This window comes from Eremomyces bilateralis (genome assembly GCF_010015585.1).
Source record: "Eremomyces bilateralis CBS 781.70 unplaced genomic scaffold P152scaffold_1, whole genome shotgun sequence".
Taxonomy (NCBI): domain Eukaryota; kingdom Fungi; phylum Ascomycota; class Dothideomycetes; order Eremomycetales; family Eremomycetaceae; genus Eremomyces; species Eremomyces bilateralis.
Genome location: NW_022985067.1, coordinates 690,776 through 709,814, shown reverse-complemented (window position 1 = coordinate 709,814; position 19,039 = coordinate 690,776). Strand labels below are relative to the sequence as shown.

Here is a 19,039-nt window from a genome sequence, read left to right as displayed (position 1 = left end):
AAAAGACGGTGGATCTGAAGAGGACCAATACGCCAGAAGGTATATAGAAACAAGAACCGTTAGAAACATACGCAATGTTTGTCCAGCAGCGAGAGGTTTGACTCCTACAGCACTGGACCAGAAACGGTTGATTACTCGAATACATTCGTTCCATTACTGTTGTTACAACATCGCTCGAGCTCTGATGGAACTCAGCGGAGTATCTATCATACATCTTAGGAAAACCACCAGAGGGTGCAAACGCCTAAGAATAAGCAGGAATTCCGCTTTAGTGCGAAAAGCTAGCGACGGCGTCTACGCTGATCCCTACCATATCATTGTACACGTATTTAGCACTTGGTGACCCACAACCCGATCCTGCTTCTGTTAGCAACATGCGACAATAAACATAGAATACGGAACTTACGGTGCAGGGTTGTAGTCTTCAAACCACTCGAAATCCGTCCCCTTAGAGCTCACCATACTGATCGCAATGGTTTCTCCGGCGGGGCATTCTAGCGTCTCGATCTGGTAGCTATTTCCTGGGGCGAGCATCTCCTTGCCAAGGTCGGTCTTGATCTTCGGCGAAGTATTGAACGATGTCTGCTCAGAAGCCGGGCTGTCGAGTAGCCCGAATTGGACTTCTCCAGTGCCTGAGATCGTGTAGTTGGACGTTTCAAGTCGGGACCGTTCCGGGAAGAGGAAAATGATCGAGCACTTGCTGCCGGCGTAGCTTTCAGGGATGTCGAAGTTGAAGATCGAGCTCACGGTAGGAGTGACCTGGCCGAAGTAGGAGGTTCCGGGCACCTCGTCCGGCTTGGAGCTGTCGACGGGAATGATCAGATGAGGAGCCTGCGCGATGAATTAGTCTCAAGACTTGGGGGTATTGAATTGAAGGCGCTTACCTCATACGGGCCGCTCAGATCCTCGTCCACGGGGCAGGACTCGGAAGGCGGGGTTGATGGAGTCTCGGCAGGATTGGTCGCAACCGGTTGGGTCTCCGCTGGCTTACTTCCCGCTGGCTGCGTCTTCGCTGGGTTGCTGGTCGTAGAGGGGTTACCGCCGGTTGGCTGACTCCCGCCAGCACCATCACCACCAGGGCTGCCAGTAGTTGTTTGATTCAAATACGGCGGGCTCAGCGTAGGATGACCTCCAGTGGGCTGGCTTTCAGCAGGGTGGCTCGGTGAAGGGTGATCGCCAACTGGTTCAGTTCCAGCGGGCTGGCTCGGTGAAGGGTGATCGCCAGCTGGTTCAGTTCCAGCGGGCTGGCTCGGTGAAGGGTGATCGCCAGTTGGTTCAGTTCCAGCGGGCTGCGTTTGTGCAGGTTGAGTGCCAGCCGGTTCACTGGGCTTGCCCTCAGTCGGGGGAGCCCCAGAGCCGCAACTATCCGCAGTGAGGGTGATCTCCGTGCACAGTGGTTCGCCATCGATGCGCTCTGTGTAGATATTCCATCCGCCATTGTCTCCAGTCGGGCAAGCGATGAAGGTGGTGCTGCCATCATGTTTCAGCCCACCATCATTGCCTACGCTGAACCCTCCATCCGGAGTGGCTCCTTCATCACATTGCCATTGGGTGGTTGGAGGAGTTAGGATGCATCCTCTGCCGTCCTGGTCCGTCAAACCTGTAGAGTGTTAGCATGATCTTAGGTTTCTTCCGGCTGCTTCCGAGACCGTATGCTTACCTCCGTTGTTGTCGAGACAATAATTCGCCTCTGGAAGACCTTGTCCAATGCGGTTCTGACCATCATCAAGCTGGCCAACCGGACCTCCGGGGCCTCCATCCGCGGACAGGTGGAAGCAACTGCGTTCTGGTAAGTATATGAATGATATGAGACGCCTTGAGTGGAGCATACCAGGGGGCGTCACGGGCGACCAAGGCGGATACACCGCCGAGGATAGAAGATGCGGCCAAGAGATACTGCATGATGGAATAGGGGAGTAGGCAAACTATCGAATATCAAAGTCGATAGTATCGCGTGGATTGAAACGAAAAAGAGATGGGAAATTGACCTGCTTAAGTAGAATAGGAGACCCTCTTAATCTCTAAAAGGTACGGAGTAGTTATCCGTCGCTAACGTGTGTCTTGCATCACAATGATCGATCAATGGAGACCTTTGTTTCCATGATGATACAGGCACCATTCCATGGTTCTGGTGGGACTCCCGGTACCAGATCACGATCGTCAAAGCAACACACGTTTTGGCGGAGTAAATACCCCACAAAATGACCGCATTGCACATTATGATGCTGTTCGACCAAATCTCTGCAGCCGATACCTGCATTTTGAATCCATCGAACAAGATCGTATGGTACGCGATAAAAACCCATGGGCTTTGGAAAAGTAAGGATCGTCGCGCAACCACGTCTGACAGGTCTCTCGGAAGTCGGAACTTTGAATATCTCTCGCTAAAGCAGGTATACAGCGTATGACAAAACTACCGCAGAACTCCGGGGGCATTCGCACAATGCATTGCTGGACCCTTCATGAAATCGGCTCAAAATATAAAAATAGCCAGACGTTTATCGAAGAAGACTGAAGAGGAACCCAACAACGCTCTTGCTGAAAACCTACTCCGCAGTTTTGAGAAACGATGGAAAACTGACTCCCAAGGTTCGGATAGGGCGGAGCAGTGTGTGCCTGCCTTAATTGAACGCTGCGCGGTGGCGAGACAGAGTGTTTCAGGAACAATGGTCGGGCAGTTCGCATCGTTGTCCACTGCAATGAATGTCATCGTTATCGGTTCATCATCGGTCCACCCTTCTCTGGTCAGTGAAACATATATGGATAAGGTGACTTCATGATCAGCCTCAAAAGTTGTGGCTATGGAGACTGGGTGACCTGGAATAAATGGAAACGCAAATAGAGCAAGGGAAATGTGTAGACTTGGGACGTGCATATTTCCACAGTATAGTACAAGTTACAGCGAGGCTCAGCATCAAAGGCTTGCGCGTCGTGGTCCACAACAATCATACACCGTGATGCTTCTCAGGGATCTGTCCAAGGTGCCCTTGAGCCTCAAAGTCCAAACTGGCACCGTACAAATCGATCCAAACGCCCGATCCGCTCCAATGCTTTGATTTAGAAGCAAATAGCGCAAACATACACTACGCTCCGTGCACAAGTTGACTCCATATATCCTGGTCCTTAGGTCGACTTTCCTCCGGTCAAAACCTCGGCAATCTTCTTCAATCGTTCCGATGAGGTACCCATTGGCCTGTCCCTGATCCTCTGTGTGGTTTTGCTGTCTCCCTCTCGGTTCAACCTCGCAAGCATATCATTCGTCGTGTCTGGCGTGCCCATCGCCCAGATGCTTGTAGTCTCGAACTTGGACCAGGATCCTGTAGACCATCGGATAGGTTTCTCTTCGGTGCCGAACGTCTTCTCAATGGCTTCGTCAAGCTGGGCTTCGTTGACGATGAAATTCCTGGCATGGACGTAGAGAGACTGAAGGGCTTCCCGCCGACGCTCGGATTTCTTCTGGAGGTCACGCTGATAATTCATTCGACTCCGTTCCATGGCTTCGGGATCCGATTTCCGTCCGGAGGTAGGCTGCTTCGTTAGAAGGTCCAAAACGGCTTGGGGGACCGTGGTCCGGGTAAATCGCTCGTCGTCACGCTCGGGGGCAACTCGAGCTGCATTGTGTGCTTTGAAGATGGCAGCCTGTTTTCGCTCCGAACGCGTTCTTTGCGTCTCTTGCCGAGTATATAGATCCATTACACCCTGTCGTAGATTTTGCCTTCTCGTTTGTGCTGCCCTTGCCTTGTACGATCTTCTGGATAGGGTCGTTGTATCGGTGTCCAACTCCTGCTCGGGATTCGAAGGTTCCATTGTGCTGAGTGATAGCGTCTTAGGATCGATCATGTTGTTTCCAGTGTTGCTTCGAAACACCTGACGGGGCACGGGCAGGACACCCTTCACTATGGGCCTTTTCACTACATCCCGCTGGGGAGGTTGAGGGATATCGATGAATCTCGGCGATTCAGGAGCAATTGATCGCGCTCGAGGAGATGAGCTAAACGACCGGCCCCGATACCGTCCACTGCGGCCGACAAGGCCATTCATATGCGGCGATGTCCCAGGAGTATGGAGATAGGATTTGCCAGCGGTATAGCGACGGACATGTGAAACGACAGGAGAGGAGAATAGGGTAGGGATATTAGAGCGGCACCTCCGCGCGCAAGATGGTGTGGTCATCGCACTTACGATGACAGGTACGATGAACGGCCCGGGAGGTTTTGTGGTGTTTCGCAGCGGTTGATAATTTTGTCGTTGGACAGCAACCCATTCCCAAAAGTTTGAGTTTCACTTGCATGCTGGAGCTCTGGAGCAGAGTGTCACGTGAGGGCTCCGCTATGACGTGCCAAGACAACACAATATCCGCTCCGCTCCGTTCCACTAATGTTCCGCCACAAATCAATCACGTGCATCAGGACAGTGCCAAGCCCACTCGTGCCTTGGTGGTGCGGAGCGGCAGAGACAGAGAGAGACATCAACCTTCAAAGCAGACGATAACCTTCCAGTCAAATTGCTACAACAAGACTCATTTCTCGACACAGAACCTCACATGCTACAAAACCAGACATCCGCAGCCACTTAAATCTACCAGTTTTCTTTCCACCAGGCGCGCTCACCAAAGTCACAACCATACCCTTCTCTCAGTGGAAGCAAAGGGTCTTCCCGTCTCGCCCCTTCACTCTGCATCTGCGATCACCATCTGCTCTTCCGATTTCAGCCTTGAGGGCCTAGCCTTTCTCGTCTGCATACTGCTCTGTGCTGGCTGTGTATTTCCCCATTCTCGGGGATTAACATCCTCATTCGCGCCATATCCTTCCCTACACATTTTCCCGCCACCGAATACTTGACCCAAACCTCCGATTCTTCGTCGCCATCGGGCGAGAGCCCAATCCTGTGATGGCACTTATCCAATACACACGAGAGCAGCTGCTCACATTACGCGAATCACCGCTAGTACACAAACCGGACGCTCTCCCATCCATCGAGCAATGGATAGAGTGAGCGGATACGCTTTCGTTCCGTTTGATCTAGCGGCTAACATATTGCACAGTTCTTCAAACGACGCCACCCAACGCAAGACACGAACAGCTGGCATCAACCGAGGTGATGAGGGCGAAAATAGCTCGTCACGCCCTTTCCCCCATCAGAACAAGTCACGAGGCTCTGCAACAGGTTGGTGTTCCGGAAGTTCTTGCTGAATGCTTGCTGACTGTTTATCTAGCCGACGATTTTCTTCTTCTCGGCCCTCCAAGGACACCATTTGCATCCACTGCAAGGGGCAATACCCGCAGCCACGAATCCGGCGATAGAGGCATTCCTACGTCCGACGATTTTGTGCTGGGATCTGATCGGCATACCTTTGGAAAGCCAAGGCGTGACCCGGAACGGTCACGCGATGCTAGCGGGCTTTCAAATGGCCGTAGAATGGGAAGGAATGAAGGCGAAGCTCGAACTGGTGGGGGGAGATGGGATAATTTAACGAGCCCTGAGGATCTTAACGGTTGGAGAGACAAGGCGCCCTCTGACCGACGGAACGGGCAGGGAAGGTGGCGAGAAGAGATACCCACTGAAGGGAAGCCTTCCCAAATGCGCTCTCGAACCGACGGCTGGCGTGATCGAGAGCATCGAGACGATCGCGAATGGACTCGAGGACGAGAAGTCAGGGTCGAAGCAGACCCGGAGTGGATGGCAGAGGAACCAATCAAAGAGGAGAAGAATCACGGGCAACAGTCGTCGAAGACCGCAGAGGACTTTGAAGAGTGGAAGAAGAGAATGCGCGCTCAAAAGCCGAGCGTTGATGAGAAGTCGAACCTTCGGAAAGATGTGGTTACTGGGACACAGGAACACCATCAAGCCGACAAACTCTCTATCAAGGACATGAATCTCGGATTTGATAAGTTCTCTACCTGGGGAGACCAGAAGAAGGCGGATGTGGACAGCCCAGAGGTTGTACCGACGCCGAAAATCGATGCGGCAGCCAAGTCAAAGTCGCGCTTCGCCGGTTTCTTCGCGGCAAAGGACGAGCCTGCTCCTGCACCTCTCAGACCCGAACCCCCTCAGATTCCTGTGGAGGTTGCTACGCTCCCCGAGGCCAACGAAGATGTTCTGGGATTCCAGAAAATCCTAGCCATGCTCAACAGCAAATCCAAATCGCCGCAGCCTACTGCAGGTGGGAATGCCCAGTTCACTCCTAGGGGACCACCGCCAATGGAGAACGCAGCAGGTCGATCAGAAACGGTACACTCGCCTCCCGAATATGTGAGACGTAATGGGGCCGATCACGAGACCGTTGTCTCCCCCAACCAAGGTGGTCGAAATCCATTCGATGCCGCTGAAATGCTTCGAACCATGCCGAACATAAACGGTGAAAGTCCGCCCGGAGGCCATGGAGAGAGACGATCGCGGGAAGCAGAGCAGGAACCGGTGCACCGAAACGCTTCTGCACCCATGGCTGGGTTGCATGGTGCCGGTGGTATTCCACAGCATTTGCTCAACCAGGACAGCCAGTTTCTTTTGAATCTTATGCGACAGCATCCGAACGCGCCACATCTGCAGCTTGAGCAGCAAATTGACCAGCAACATGGTCAAGTCAACAATGGCAATAGCACCCTTAACCGCCAACACTCGGCTCCCGGCCCTATGTTGCCGCAGATGCCACCAAAGAACCGTCCCCATCTACAGAATCTTCCTCCTTTCTTCGAAGAGCGACCCAATGCCTTCTCCGAGGGCGATCACCCGATCGGCAATGAACTTTCCCGTAAGTCATCCCAGCGAGGCGCACCCCAGCCTCCGCCGGGTCTCTTCGACGACAACGTCCTGGCTGCCCTCCAACGACGAAATACGGCCGAAACCGTCAACCCCCGCGGACCACAGATGACCATGAATCTCGGCATCCCGCAACAACTCCCCCCCCAAGACCCGTACTGGTCCAATCCCAAACAAAACGGCTTGGGCCACGGCCCGCCGCCCGGAATTCCCGCGGGCGCACACCCACCCCCCAGCAACCCCCCCGACCGCAACGTCGGCCCCCCACCCGGTTTCCGAAACCGCATGGGCGTCAACCATCCCCCCGGCTTCCCCCCTGGGATGCCGCCGCCAATGCCCGGCCCGCATCCCGGCATGCCCGGCGGACCTCGCGGCGGACCGCCCGGCATGGCCCCGCTGTTTTCGCCCGGCCAAGGCCCGCCCCCGGGCGCTCCGAACGGCCTGCCTGGGATGCCGCCGCACATTGGCTTTCCCTTTGGTCCCGGGGGCGCGCCGCCTGGGTTCATGGGGTCGGGGATACCGCCTGGTGGACCGCCGCCTCCTGAGATGCTCCGTCGGGGTTTTGAAGGACCGGGTGGATTTGGGCCGGGACGAGGCATGCCGCCCGGATATGGCATGTAGTCCACTCCAACGCACTTGCGACGGTCGACCGGAGATGGGGCCTGTATTATGGCGCACGTGGCTTAGCTTGGGGTTTGCGGCCGAGGGTATTCAAATGGACGGGCCGCTGTTGAGGGATGATAGGGACGGGACGGGACGGGGGGTTCCGATATTTTGCACTTCGCAGCATTCGACAGGGAGGCCGTTGCTGAATATGCATTATTAGTGTTTACTTCAGTACCGTTAGCTGTGATACAAGGCAAGGACAGTGGCGATCAATCAAAGCGCATCAACGGACATCGGGCTAGAACTGGTTTTGTGTAGCCTTTTGTGACTCGCGAGCCAAAACTGTTGGGCTATTCGTTGGCCACGAACCACGATCTTGGAACACATGTAGTCTGGTTATCATGGATCAATCATGCACAACAGCCTCGATGGATTTCTGGGTCGCATATTCATCATAATCATTGAATTTCACGCATGATTTAGTCCCGCAGGTTCCATGAGAAAACCAGTAGGTATTATAAAAAGCGATGCTGATTGAGATGGACCTCACATGCCAGCCCACTCGAACGAGAAAACCCGTACATCGTCCTCGGATATCCCATCTCCATCCCGCGTTCTCGCGGCCTGCTCAGCCTCTACCTTCCCCCCAAGCAAGTACCCTTTCTTAACACCTGTCCCCAATCGTCCTCCTCCCACGATATCTAGTAGGTCCACCTGCTCATTCCACTTGACGCCCCTTGACAAAAAATGCGAATGGAACCGCAGCGGGTCGCCGGGATACGCGACGTAATTACATCCAAACCGCATGCCGGGGAAGAGGAAGTAGCCGTTGGCATGGAGGTGCGCGAAGAGGGGATACGAGTCGGGGACGGGGATGGCGGCGGGGGAGGTACTGGCGCACTCGGAGGACGGAGGGACGTCGAAGAGGGGAGAGGAGGAGGTGGGGGTGATGAAATTGTATGACTCGGTTGGGATACTGGGTCTAGACGCCACGCTGCCTGAACGCTGAGAGAATAGTTCTGTCCCGTCATCCACGTCCTGCGCATCGCCTCCCTCTACGCGTTGTTCCGCGCCTACATCTTCGCCGTTCTTCTTCTGCTGCTCAGCCCGTTTCTTCGCCGCCCGCTCCAATGCCCCGCGCCTCACCTCCTCCTTCTTCCGCATCACCTCCTCCGCATCCTTTCGCCCCACATCTCGCAGCAACCGCATATACTCCCGCCGCCGCTCCGCCCCGTCCGCCGTCTTCAGCTTCTCTAGCCCTTCTCGATGCGCCGCGACATCGTCGACGATGTACGCCACACCGCGCTCGACGAGCACGCGCGCTTCTTCGGGCATCAGCTCGAGGGGGAGGCCCATGAAGACGTTTTGAGAAGGGACTTGAGGGAGGGAGCCGATGAGGACGCCGCAGACATTGTGGTGGCGGCGGAGATAGGCGATATTGGGAGGTGAGTAGAGGAAGTAGCGGTGGGCGAGGTGGGAGATGGGGATGGGGAGGGATACGGGGTCGGGTGAATCAGTCATTGTTGGTTTAAGAGAGCACGGGTAGTGGATCTGAATTTTGCATTAGCCGGGGATCATTGTCAAACTGTCGGTATAATTCCAAGATAATAGGGAAGGTTTGATCATTAGTCGACCAACTCATTTGGTATCTTCATTCTCGCCATAGGCTCAGAGGATTGACAGATATTGAGTCTTAATCATTTCAAATGCGGAGGGGGTGTGGTGCTGAGGGTAAAAATACGTACAGAAGCGAGCGGATGGTGCCCAGATGCGGGCTGTCAAGTTGCAAAGACTTTATTGTATCATTAGTTCATCATTTTTTGGCCAACTCCAAACCTGTGGGCTACGTTGAATATTGGTAGGCGGAAGGCTTCATAGGTGTTTGTGAAGGAATAAAATTTTCGAGCTGTGAAGAATTGAAGAGCTTGCTTTTGATGACAATTCGGGTCACGTGCAACTTAGAACTAGCCGCTTACGTCATCATTCTCTTCCTAGTTCCTCCCTAGCCCTACCCGTGAGACGTCCCTCGGATTTCGGTTCACCTAGTCGTCCTAGTGTCGACTGGTCTGGAATTCTGAATACCTCTTGGGGAAAGGATAGTAATGGCCGTGAGGCACACCTTCCGAGCATAGGAATCTCCTAAATCGTTGCCATGCTTGCCTGGCTACACCACGCTGTAGTGAACGGATTCCCGTTTCATCCCCTTTCCGCTAGACAGGTCGACACAACTTTGGACACATAGTCTTGAGGAGTAGGTTTATGGTGTACTATCGAGTTCATCCGTTGAGTATGGAGCATTCAAAAGCATGATACCTATTCTAGGCGTCGATTCTGTTCTTCATTCATTCTTCATTCATTACACCTTATAATACCGCACTAAACAGCCTACCTGAGGCCAAAGCCGTTGTCCAAACTCCAAGTAACGAAGAACGATCCAATCATCCCACTTCGTCGACCGCGCAATTGGGATGCAGAACGTAGACAACCTTGTCCTCCTGCTGCAACCCATCGCCCTGCTGGTCTGCCAACCCTTCGCCTGCGATCTGCATGAGGATTTGATCCTAGTTCAACGTCAGTAATCGTCCGGAGCACAGAAGCCTACAATCTTCTTACCTTGACCATCCGCTTCAACACCTTCTTTGCCAATGCCTTCTCAAACTCCAGTTCCTCCTCCGTGTCGATCTCCGCTTCCTTTTGCTCCAGATACCACACCAGCAGCTCCTCTTCCTCCACCCCGTCCTCCAAATCCTCCGCCTCGTCGACAATCCGTCGAACCAACAGGTTCAGAATCGACATGTACCTGTCATACGTGATCTTCGTCTTTTCCTTCGCCGGCTCCTGCGCCCCATCCACCGCCCCTCCATCGGCCATCGGTGAGTCATCGTCCTCCTCTCCCACATCCTCAGCGTCCGCTCCGTCCATGGCCCGGTCCTCCGGCTCTTGCGTGTCTTCTTCGACCTCCACGTCGTCCTTCTCGACGGAGATGATGCTCTGCCGCAGCAAATTATACGCCTCGCGGACGAACTCGCTCGTGACCTCCGTGACGCAATTCGCCTTCGCGATCCCCTCGCTCAGCCGAATCATGCTCTCCAGCTGCCGCACCGTGATGCGATAGCTGTTTCGGCCGATCCCGCCCTGCGCATCGTCCTGTCGCAGCTCCTTATACCGCTCCACGAGCGTCCGTTTTGCCTCGTCGTTGAACTCCGGGCGGAATGTGCGTGCGAACCGGATGTATCGCTGTAGTTGTTCGGTACTGTACTCCGGCTCGACGGCGTCGTCGCGGAGGCGGTGGATGTTGACGATATGGTCGGCTAGGTGACGGTCGACGGCCTCGTCGCATTCATCGAGCACGACGAAGAAGAGATCGAATCGGGACATGATGGGGGCGGACATGTTTACGTTGGCGCGGAGGGTGGTTTTGCGATTGTAGCGGCCGCCGACCGGGTTGGCGGCGGCGAGAATGCTCGTTCGAGCGTTCAAGGTCGCTTGGATGCCAGCTTTGGCGATGGAAATGGTCTGCTGTTCCATGGCTTCGTGGATGGCGACTTGGTCTTTGATGTCCATCTTGTCGAATTCATCGATCGCGCAAATGCCATTGTCGGCAAGCATGAGCGCTCCGGCTTCGATGGTGAACTCGCCAGTTTCCTCGTCTTTAATCACGGCGGCGGTGAGACCAGCCGCGGACGAGGCTTTTCCAGAAGTATAGACGGCGCGAGGAAGGAAGGAGCAGATGTATTTGAGGAACTGAGACTTGCTGGTACTCGGGTCCCCCACAATGCAAATGTTAATGTCGCCTCGGAGAGCCATTCCTTCGGGGGTCTGTTTGCTGACACCACCCATCAACTGTAGAAGGAGCCCCTTCTTGATGACCTGATGGCCATACACCATAGGTGCAATCGAGTCGACCAGCCTCATAAATCCATTCGGCCGGTGGACCATATATTTCAAATCCTCGATCTCCGGTGGACTAAGGGTGGCGAGGAATTCCCGCTGTGCCTCTTCTCCGCTTGTCAGACTGTCGAACAGCTGCACCTGATTCAGGGACGCCAGAATGTTGCCCGCTTGGCCGACCATATTTTGATTCGCTGATTGCCCCGGGGTACTCGCATCGGGGGTCACCATACAAGCAAGGAATGCCATACGGTATGTGAGATCACGAACTCCAAGGTCCTTTAGTCCAGTAACGCCAGTTCCGCCGGCGTCAGTGCCTCTCGGTGCGAATCCGTTATCCCTTGTCCCTTGAGGACGAACTCCAGGGAGTCGAAACTGGCTGACGTCGGGGACGACGATGAGGCTGCCGGTAAAGATGCACTTCTCGCCAGCCTTCGCCCGATCGACGATTTCTCCGCGTAGAATCACATCCATAGTCCGTGGCATGCTTCCAGTGGGGATCTCGCTACTGTTCTCTTGAATTCGCACCTTCTGCCAATCCACAAATGTACTCTGTCGGATGTCTAACCGCCACCCCTGCCGATTGCCGCACGTCATATTGGGGCATTGTGGAGGCTCGGTGTATCTGAATATCTGCTCCACATTCGGGACCACCGTATTGCATGCTTCGCAGGTAAAGGTCGCAAGCGAGAGCTCGGGTCGCACCTCTGAGGTTCGGGTAACGGTGCCGGAGATAGATGAGAGCTGGCCAATGTTGCTGGTGCGTAGCTGCCGAATGCGTGAAACGAGTGGAAGGTTGTAGAATGCGATGGTGAAGAGGCGATCGGTTTGCTGGTTCGTCGTCTTACGTGACATATCGCTTTGCGAGGCATCCCCTGCAAGTGACGTGTCGGTGCCCGTTGTCGTTGACAATGGCTGCCGATGCTGTCGGAAGTATTGTGGCTCGTACTTCGCAAGTACATTGTGCAGAGCCCGGGTCATGAAAGGGAAAAACCGAAAGTATTCGGCAACAATGGCGTTTGCCAGGACGCCTTCTTGATATCTCGCCAAATGCTTGAAGTCCACGTAGAGCGTCGAGAGATTGTATAGTTTCATTCCGTGGATCTGACCAATGTAGAACTTATCCGTTCCCATGCTGGACGAGGGTGGAGCGCCTGATGAGGACAACTCTTCTGCGAATCTGGATGCAGCGTATCATCAGTATCTGGAATCCAACTTTCCGCAGCGCATATACTTACGACTCGAGGAAATCCTGGAACCGCTCAGCGAGGGTCTCTCCGGTCACATCTACAACTCGCTGAACCTCACCACGAGGTCCCACTGGCTTCTTGACGGTCCCTCTCGCACCGACGATCTCGTCATCTCCTCCGAAGAACTGCGCATCGCTTCCAGGGGGAACGCTCCCCGAAGGGGGGCCACGAGGCATGGAGGAAGACCTCCCCGGAGCTTCAGCAACGACAGAAGGCATGGTTGCAAATCAGTTGCTGTTGTTTGTGTGTGTGATGGGAATCGTTTCGAAATCGAGGCGTGGATGCTGGCAAAGTTGGAGGGGTTACGGTCCGGCGTGGGGGATGTCAATGACCCTGAAGTCAGGGAAGGGACTCTGTGAACGGTGATCTTATTTCATCCGAGTTTCCGATCTTTGGGATAACGAATTACGGATTTCTCTTCCGTTTGACGGTAGCTCATAAGTTGGTGCACTATGAAATGGCATCGTCCCTCATTGCTTTCAGTTGGCTGGACAATTTCGACATCTCATCCCCTTAACCCCTGCTGATGTGGCTTGGCAAGTGCGACGCGCTGTGACGCGTTCGGTCGCGTTTCGACGCGTTCGATCTCAAGCCGAGGTGGTTATTGGTAATCATCGCCATCCAACCATATCTATTTCAACTCTTTTACTCCTCCATAATTCTCCCATACTTTTTGAATCTCTCAATCAATACATATAATATTTGCACTTGGCGATTGGAGGCTTGCCATCAGCACGCGAGCACGTGATAGCGTGGTTGCCTAACCTCGTTGCTGCTCTGCCTCACCTTGACAGAGTTGAGTTGACAACTTCACCTAACTAGACACGGCACTAACCTTGACATTACATCCAGGTTAAAAACTTCAAGCGAACTAAAATGTCATTAAGAAGAAGCACCAGACTTCAAAATCAGGTGACCCAAGATGGCCCGGAACCAGTCGAGGTCCAGAGACCTCCGCCTGTTGAAGTGGTCAGGAACAACAAGAAGCGTAAAGCTCCAGCACCTCCTGCAGAAGGGAGTACCGGGCCAAAGAAAAAAGCGACAAAACCGGCAATTGGGAATACACTTGGGAAGGGCATCAAGCCGCCTTCTCAAGCCCAGTTCAGCTCATCCAATGACCTTCTATCGTCTCTGCCGGCAGAAATACTGTTCCTGATTCTAGACAACGTGAGTAGATGAACTCAAGGCATCATATCCTTACTCTACTAATTTCAAAAACCCTAGATCAAAGACCCATCAACCATAGGCAAACTGGGTCGAACTTGCAAAAGATACTATTCGCTCATGATGCCACTGCTTCATAAGCGCGTCGCTGTCGCTGTCATGTTTCACGCGCACATTTCAAAGCTCATTCGTGCCCTTGAACCACATCTCACCATAGCACAGAAGAGGCAGTTGAAGAAAGAAGGCAATTACAAAGGTCAACAAGAACGATATCCAAGCCACCTCGATGCGAACGCCAAACCAGCTTCTGCATCCCATGTACGCGAGATGGTGGTTGGTGTTGCAGATCCAGGACGAAAGCATCAGTACATTGTCCATAGATACGTGGAAGAGGTGTTTAAAAATGTGAACAATCTGGAGATTGTGGAGGTGTATTTTCTTACAAAGTAAGTACTTCGTCGACACCCTGCATATTCATCCTCGTTATAGTTGCAGCTTGCTCACGAAATTCGCAGGTCAATGGGTCAGAGCATTGCATCACTAAAGAACATCCAAGCTTTGCGACTACACGAGCCCGAAATTGAAGCCATGACACCGTTAGCAAAAATCAAGAACTTGAAGCATTTAAGTGTTGAGAACAGCAGCTTCAACAATAACATCGTTCAGTCCATACTTCTGAACTCGACGTCAACACTTCGGAGCCTAGTCGTAAAGGGAAACGGCTATGCGATCAGTTTTTTGCAAGATTGGGAGAAGAAGGTCTCTGCAGACGATGCTCTTGCGAAACGAGAGTATAGTCTTACCGTCTTAAAGTCTTTCACTCTTAGTGGCGTCTCATTTGATGCGACTTTCATCACTTCGTTGCAAAGGGCCATTGACTATATGGGGTTGTGTGAGCTCACACTTGGACATTTGTCAGATGGCAAACACCTCTTCTTTCAACATCTTACGAACTTAGCAACCTCGTCCCATAATAGTGCTACAGGCATTAGCTTGCGAAGCTTATGCTTGGAGATGTCAGATGACCGCTACGGGGAGACACCTGAACATATCCAGACAAACTTCGAGGCTAAATGTCGCTTCATCTCTGCGTTCGACACTTTGACGACCCTGGAAGTCAAGGATTATAATCAATATCCGAATACAATCACCACTAATCCTGGACTGCCGGACACGCTGTTGCAGGCTATTCTCAAGCATCAAAATCTGAGAAGTCTGAAAATATCGTACCAGGGGATGGTCAGCGGCTGCAAGATTCCATACCTATCAGCAACAACTGTGGCGGCTATCATTGATAACTTGCCTCAATTGCAGGATCTCGAGTTTGCACCAGAAGAAGCAGAAATTGTAGGGATTGTCCATTATTCTACGGGTCAAATCCTACCAAACGTACTAACACACATAGAATGAAATTGGAGAAGCGCTCTCCCGTGGCACCAACCTGACATCCATCACCTGCTTCCCCCATGACAGTTGGGCAAGGCATCCTCAGCCAGATGAGCCTGGTCGCAATATCCTACTTGGCATTGTCAATGGTTTCCTGTCTCGTGCCGATGGCAGCGGGAGTGGAAAGTTCATATGGGAGGATCACTTCAAACTCCAGCGCGTATCCGTGACCTACAAAGTATGGGAGGTTGCGTCCAAATTCGGAAAACCGGAGAAGGGAACGAAGAAGAAGGGGATGAAGAAGGCGGAAAAGATCAAGAGTGGAGGGGATGGGACGCGTGAGGTTTTGTACCGGGATATTTCAGGAACCTTTCCCATACGCATCCATGTTGGGTATGATCCCGACTTTGCGTGGGTGGAGAAGGTGGCCAATGATATTTGAGCCCTGTAAATTGTAATGAAGTGCTGACGGCCGCGCAATTCGTCCGGTTCGACAAGCCGATTCGACGACACTGAAGAATCCGGATCATTACAATGGCTTCCAAAGAGCCCTTCTTAGAATCTCAAGTACCAAAACCTGATCCGTCTATAGATCATTGGACGATCCAACCGTCCGGCCTATACATGTGCAATAATCCCGGGTGCGAACATCACGAAACCGTCACTTCCTCCGGCGCTCTTTTCCGACATGTGCGAGAGGTTCGCAGAACGCATGGCAATCGCTGTCTGTACAGATGTAAGAAGGCCGGGTGCGAACATTTGGAGGGTTTCAGTTTCATGAGCGGTCCTCTGCGGCATGATCGAGAGATACAAAACCTACCGGCCGCGGCAGAGAATCCATCCTCTGCCCGTTTCAGGATTGCGGGCGGCAGGCATGGCCACCATTTACTCGCACAGTGCACCGCGACCTGCACACTCACCGAGTCCATCTCCAGGATACGAGCGTCACCACTCGATTCGTTTCAGTCGAGTCCAGTGGCCATCGCGATGTTCACGCGCGGCTCTATGTCGCGAGATCAAGACGTCGGGACCTATAAATGTTATTTCCGGATCCGGCGGCTTTCTTAGCGCTGGGTGAAGGGTTGGGGTCAACTTCTCATGTCTGGTGTTGGAGGCATCCGTAGTATTGGCTCGGTATTGGGCAGGCGGGACGTGTAGAAAATATTGAGCAGGTGCTCTGACGTAAGACGATAAAGCGAGTGGTACCGCATTCATTCAAAATATGCCACCTTTTCTCCTTGATGTAGCTGGGTAAGTGACTGATGGGATATGATACATTTGGGATAGACGCATCGGTGCTTGCTGGGATTCACCTCATGGTCCCAGAACCCCTCCTAATAGGCCTGCACGGATTATACGGCAACAACTGACCATGCCAATACATCTGTAGACTAAAAGAAATTGATCAGGCCATAGACTACCAATATTTTCGACTCGATTCCAGGACAAAGATATCCGGAGTGGAGAGGATGTTCTGGGCGGTCTTCACTCTTCCGGTACCGCCACTTCCCCGCATACCGGTACTTCGGATCTCTACCTGTAGCCCCGCAGATGGTGCCGCGTCGCGATATATATGCACGACATCCGCTTGAGGCATAAATAAATAAAATAACGGCCATTCGAATATTCCCGGTGAATTCCCGAGATTCCTCAATTAACAAACGTTAACCCATCTCAACATTTACCTTTGGAAGCCAGACTGAACTATCCCTGACCATGGCTGGATTCACCTTGGAACACCCCAGCACCCGGGAGCTTACCGGAGGCGACCTCCTCGCTCAATGTCTGAAGCATATGGGCGTCGAGGTGGCATTTGGTCTCCATGGCGGACATCTTGATGCCTTTCTCATGGGATGCGAGTCCATCGGCATCAAACTCATTGACACACGACATGAGACAGTGGCAGTGCAAGCAGCGGAAGGCTACTCCAAAATCAGGGATACCATCGGCGTCTGCTTCGTCACTGCGAACAGTGGGTGGGTACTTTCCCACGCGCTTCTCTTCCATATATATGGATTTTCCTTTCAAGATACATAAACACTAAATCATCCCAGTTACTCGAACGGTCTCCCCGGCCTTGCAACCGCGTATGCGGACCGCAGTCCCATCCTCTGCATCACCTCGTCTCCGCCGCTGCGTGATGCCGAGAACAACAGCTTGCAGGGCCAAATCGACCAGGTGGTCGTCGCACGTCCGCTCACGAAATTTGCTCACCGGGTCACCCACGCAGAAGACGCGCCACGGCTTGTGTCACATGCCATCCGCACGGCGCTCGCCGGGGCTCCCGGTCCAGTGCTGCTGGATTTCCCGATCGACGTGTTGTTTAGCCCCGTCACGGAGCGGTTAATCTCCTGGGGATCGATCACGTCGCCGTTGTCATATGCGCCGGGACCGCATGCGAAGGCAGTGGAGGACACGCTAGCGTTATTGAAGGCGGCGAAGCGGCCGGTGATCATTACTGGGACGGGAGGACGATCGAAGGAGGCGGGAGAGGCACTGATGAAGTTGGCGAAGACGTGCGGGATTCCGTTGTTCCATAGCCAGAAATACCTGGCGACCGTGCCGGCGGACTTCGAGCTCCTCGGAACGCATGCGGGACTTTTGGGCGTGTTACCTCTTCTAAAGAAGGAGCAGCCGGATCTGGCGCTGCTGCTTGGGGTTAGGACGGGTATGTTCCTGGGCGGGAAGAGTGGAGGGATCATTCCCAATGAGGGATGCAAGATCGTTCATGTGGATGTCGATAGCGGCGAGATCGGACGAACTCTGCCTACTGATTTAGGCGTCACCTCGGATGTGACTCAGATGGCGAATGCGCTGAATGCCAGCCTCGAATCTGGTTTCCAAGGATCAGTGGATGCTAGTTGGGTCCAAGCTGCCCTCTCCGTAAAATCGCTCCCTTCACCGTTCGACACTGCACCGGAGGAACAAAGTCCTGGCAGAATTCACCCATACCACGCCTTGAAGAAGGTCTATTCATCTATCGAGCCTGGATGCATCATCATCAATGACGGTGGTGAGTGCGGAGCTTGGTCCAACGGACTCGCTGCCACGTCCAAGCCGTTCGCGGTGATGTCGGCATGTGGGTATCTCGGGTTCCTAGGGAACGGCTTCGGATACTCGCTCGGCTGTGCCATCGCCGCTCCCGATCGCAAGATCATTAACATTCAAGGAGACGGGAGCGCTGGATTCCACTTCATGGAGCTAGACACGTACAAGCGCTTCAACCTCAACATCATGACCATCGTGGTCAACAACTTCTGCTGGGGCATGAGCTCGAATGGCCAGGAGCTCATTTATGGAACTAAGAATCCCGCTCGTCCGGTCAGCGACTTGAGTCCCACCACTGAATACGAGACGGTCGCAAAGGGACTCGGAAATGCTGCCGCGAAGGTTGATAAGATTGCCGACGTCGAGAGCACCGTGAAGAAGCTGCAGGGAACCCCAGGACCGTCGTGCATCAACTTGGTTGTGGATCAGAAACCCATCCATCCCGTCACAGCGATAATGGTGAGTGTGACGGATGATCCGGACACGATTGTTGTGCCGTACTATGACAACCTGCCACGACCACGATATAAGAACTAGGGAAAGGTCATCATTTTAGCTTAGAGTCATCGAATTTCAAAAGCTCGCGTCTTCTGTTCCGAAGTCGTCTTCTCCCAAACGATATGATCTGTGACCAAGGCAATCAGGCTTGCTACTTGTAGTAACACAGTAAGTCTTCAAAACATATGACCACAATACTGCCAACAATCGTAATTGTATAGAGTATCTCTGGTATCGATATCGTAGTTTGAATGCATCATAGGATGTATTCTGTACTGAAACAGAAACAGCGTGAAGTCGTCAAGTCGATGATGAAGTTTGGGTGTTGAACTTAGACATTATTAGTGATCATCAGATGCAGTCGGGATCGGGACAAATGGACAAATGGTGGCGGTTTCAACCCTTGCTTCGGCCGTATCATCGTACATAGGAGTACG

General features: G+C 53.2%; 7 protein-coding genes across 7 annotated transcripts; 2 read left to right on the top strand and 5 right to left on the bottom strand.

The window, feature by feature from the left end:
• Positions 1-329: 329 nt before the first annotated feature.
• On the bottom strand, positions 330-1,902 carry P152DRAFT_469536 (uncharacterized protein; the record flags this gene model as incomplete). Its single annotated transcript, XM_033680908.1, has 5 exons — positions 330-357; positions 407-831; positions 885-1,600; positions 1,661-1,779; positions 1,832-1,902. The coding sequence occupies 5 exons, from the start codon at positions 1,900-1,902 to the stop codon at positions 330-332; spliced, it is 1,359 nt and encodes a 452-aa protein (XP_033538673.1).
• A 464-nt stretch (positions 1,903-2,366) lies between these two features.
• Positions 2,367-2,999, bottom strand: P152DRAFT_6573 (uncharacterized protein). Its single transcript, XM_033683141.1, has one exon. The coding sequence runs from the start codon at positions 2,873-2,875 to the stop codon at positions 2,474-2,476; it is 402 nt and encodes a 133-aa protein (XP_033538672.1). The 5' UTR covers positions 2,876-2,999; the 3' UTR covers positions 2,367-2,473.
• A 133-nt stretch (positions 3,000-3,132) lies between these two features.
• P152DRAFT_383465 (uncharacterized protein) lies at positions 3,133-4,002 on the bottom strand (the record flags this gene model as incomplete). Its single annotated transcript, XM_033675782.1, has 1 exon — positions 3,133-4,002. A coding segment is annotated over one exon (870 nt), but the record flags the coding sequence as incomplete, so codon positions are not given.
• Positions 4,003-7,785: 3,783 nt separating this feature from the next.
• P152DRAFT_453651 (uncharacterized protein) lies at positions 7,786-9,234 on the bottom strand (the record flags this gene model as incomplete). Its single annotated transcript, XM_033678421.1, has 1 exon — positions 7,786-9,234. A coding segment is annotated over one exon (797 nt), but the record flags the coding sequence as incomplete, so codon positions are not given.
• Positions 9,235-9,642: 408 nt separating this feature from the next.
• Positions 9,643-12,973, bottom strand: P152DRAFT_453650 (MCM-domain-containing protein). Its single transcript, XM_033678420.1, has 3 exons — positions 12,495-12,973; positions 9,979-12,436; positions 9,643-9,926 (listed from the first exon to the last, which is right to left on the bottom strand). Exons 1-3 carry the CDS (start codon positions 12,722-12,724, stop codon positions 9,804-9,806), a joined length of 2,811 nt encoding a protein of 936 aa, XP_033538669.1. The 5' UTR covers positions 12,725-12,973; the 3' UTR covers positions 9,643-9,803.
• Positions 12,974-13,382: 409 nt separating this feature from the next.
• P152DRAFT_387111 (uncharacterized protein) lies at positions 13,383-15,498 on the top strand (the record flags this gene model as incomplete). The annotated part of the gene is made up of 4 exons (XM_033675870.1): positions 13,383-13,673; positions 13,731-14,116; positions 14,186-15,017; positions 15,076-15,498. 4 exons carry the CDS (start codon positions 13,383-13,385, stop codon positions 15,496-15,498), a joined length of 1,932 nt encoding a protein of 643 aa, XP_033538668.1.
• Positions 15,499-16,517: 1,019 nt separating this feature from the next.
• Positions 16,518-18,931, top strand: P152DRAFT_478089 (thiamine diphosphate-binding protein). The gene is made up of 2 exons (XM_033681631.1): positions 16,518-17,032; positions 17,111-18,931. The coding sequence occupies exons 1-2, from the start codon at positions 16,773-16,775 to the stop codon at positions 18,639-18,641; spliced, it is 1,791 nt and encodes a 596-aa protein (XP_033538667.1). The 5' UTR covers positions 16,518-16,772; the 3' UTR covers positions 18,642-18,931.
• The last annotated feature ends 108 nt before the right edge of the window (positions 18,932-19,039 follow it).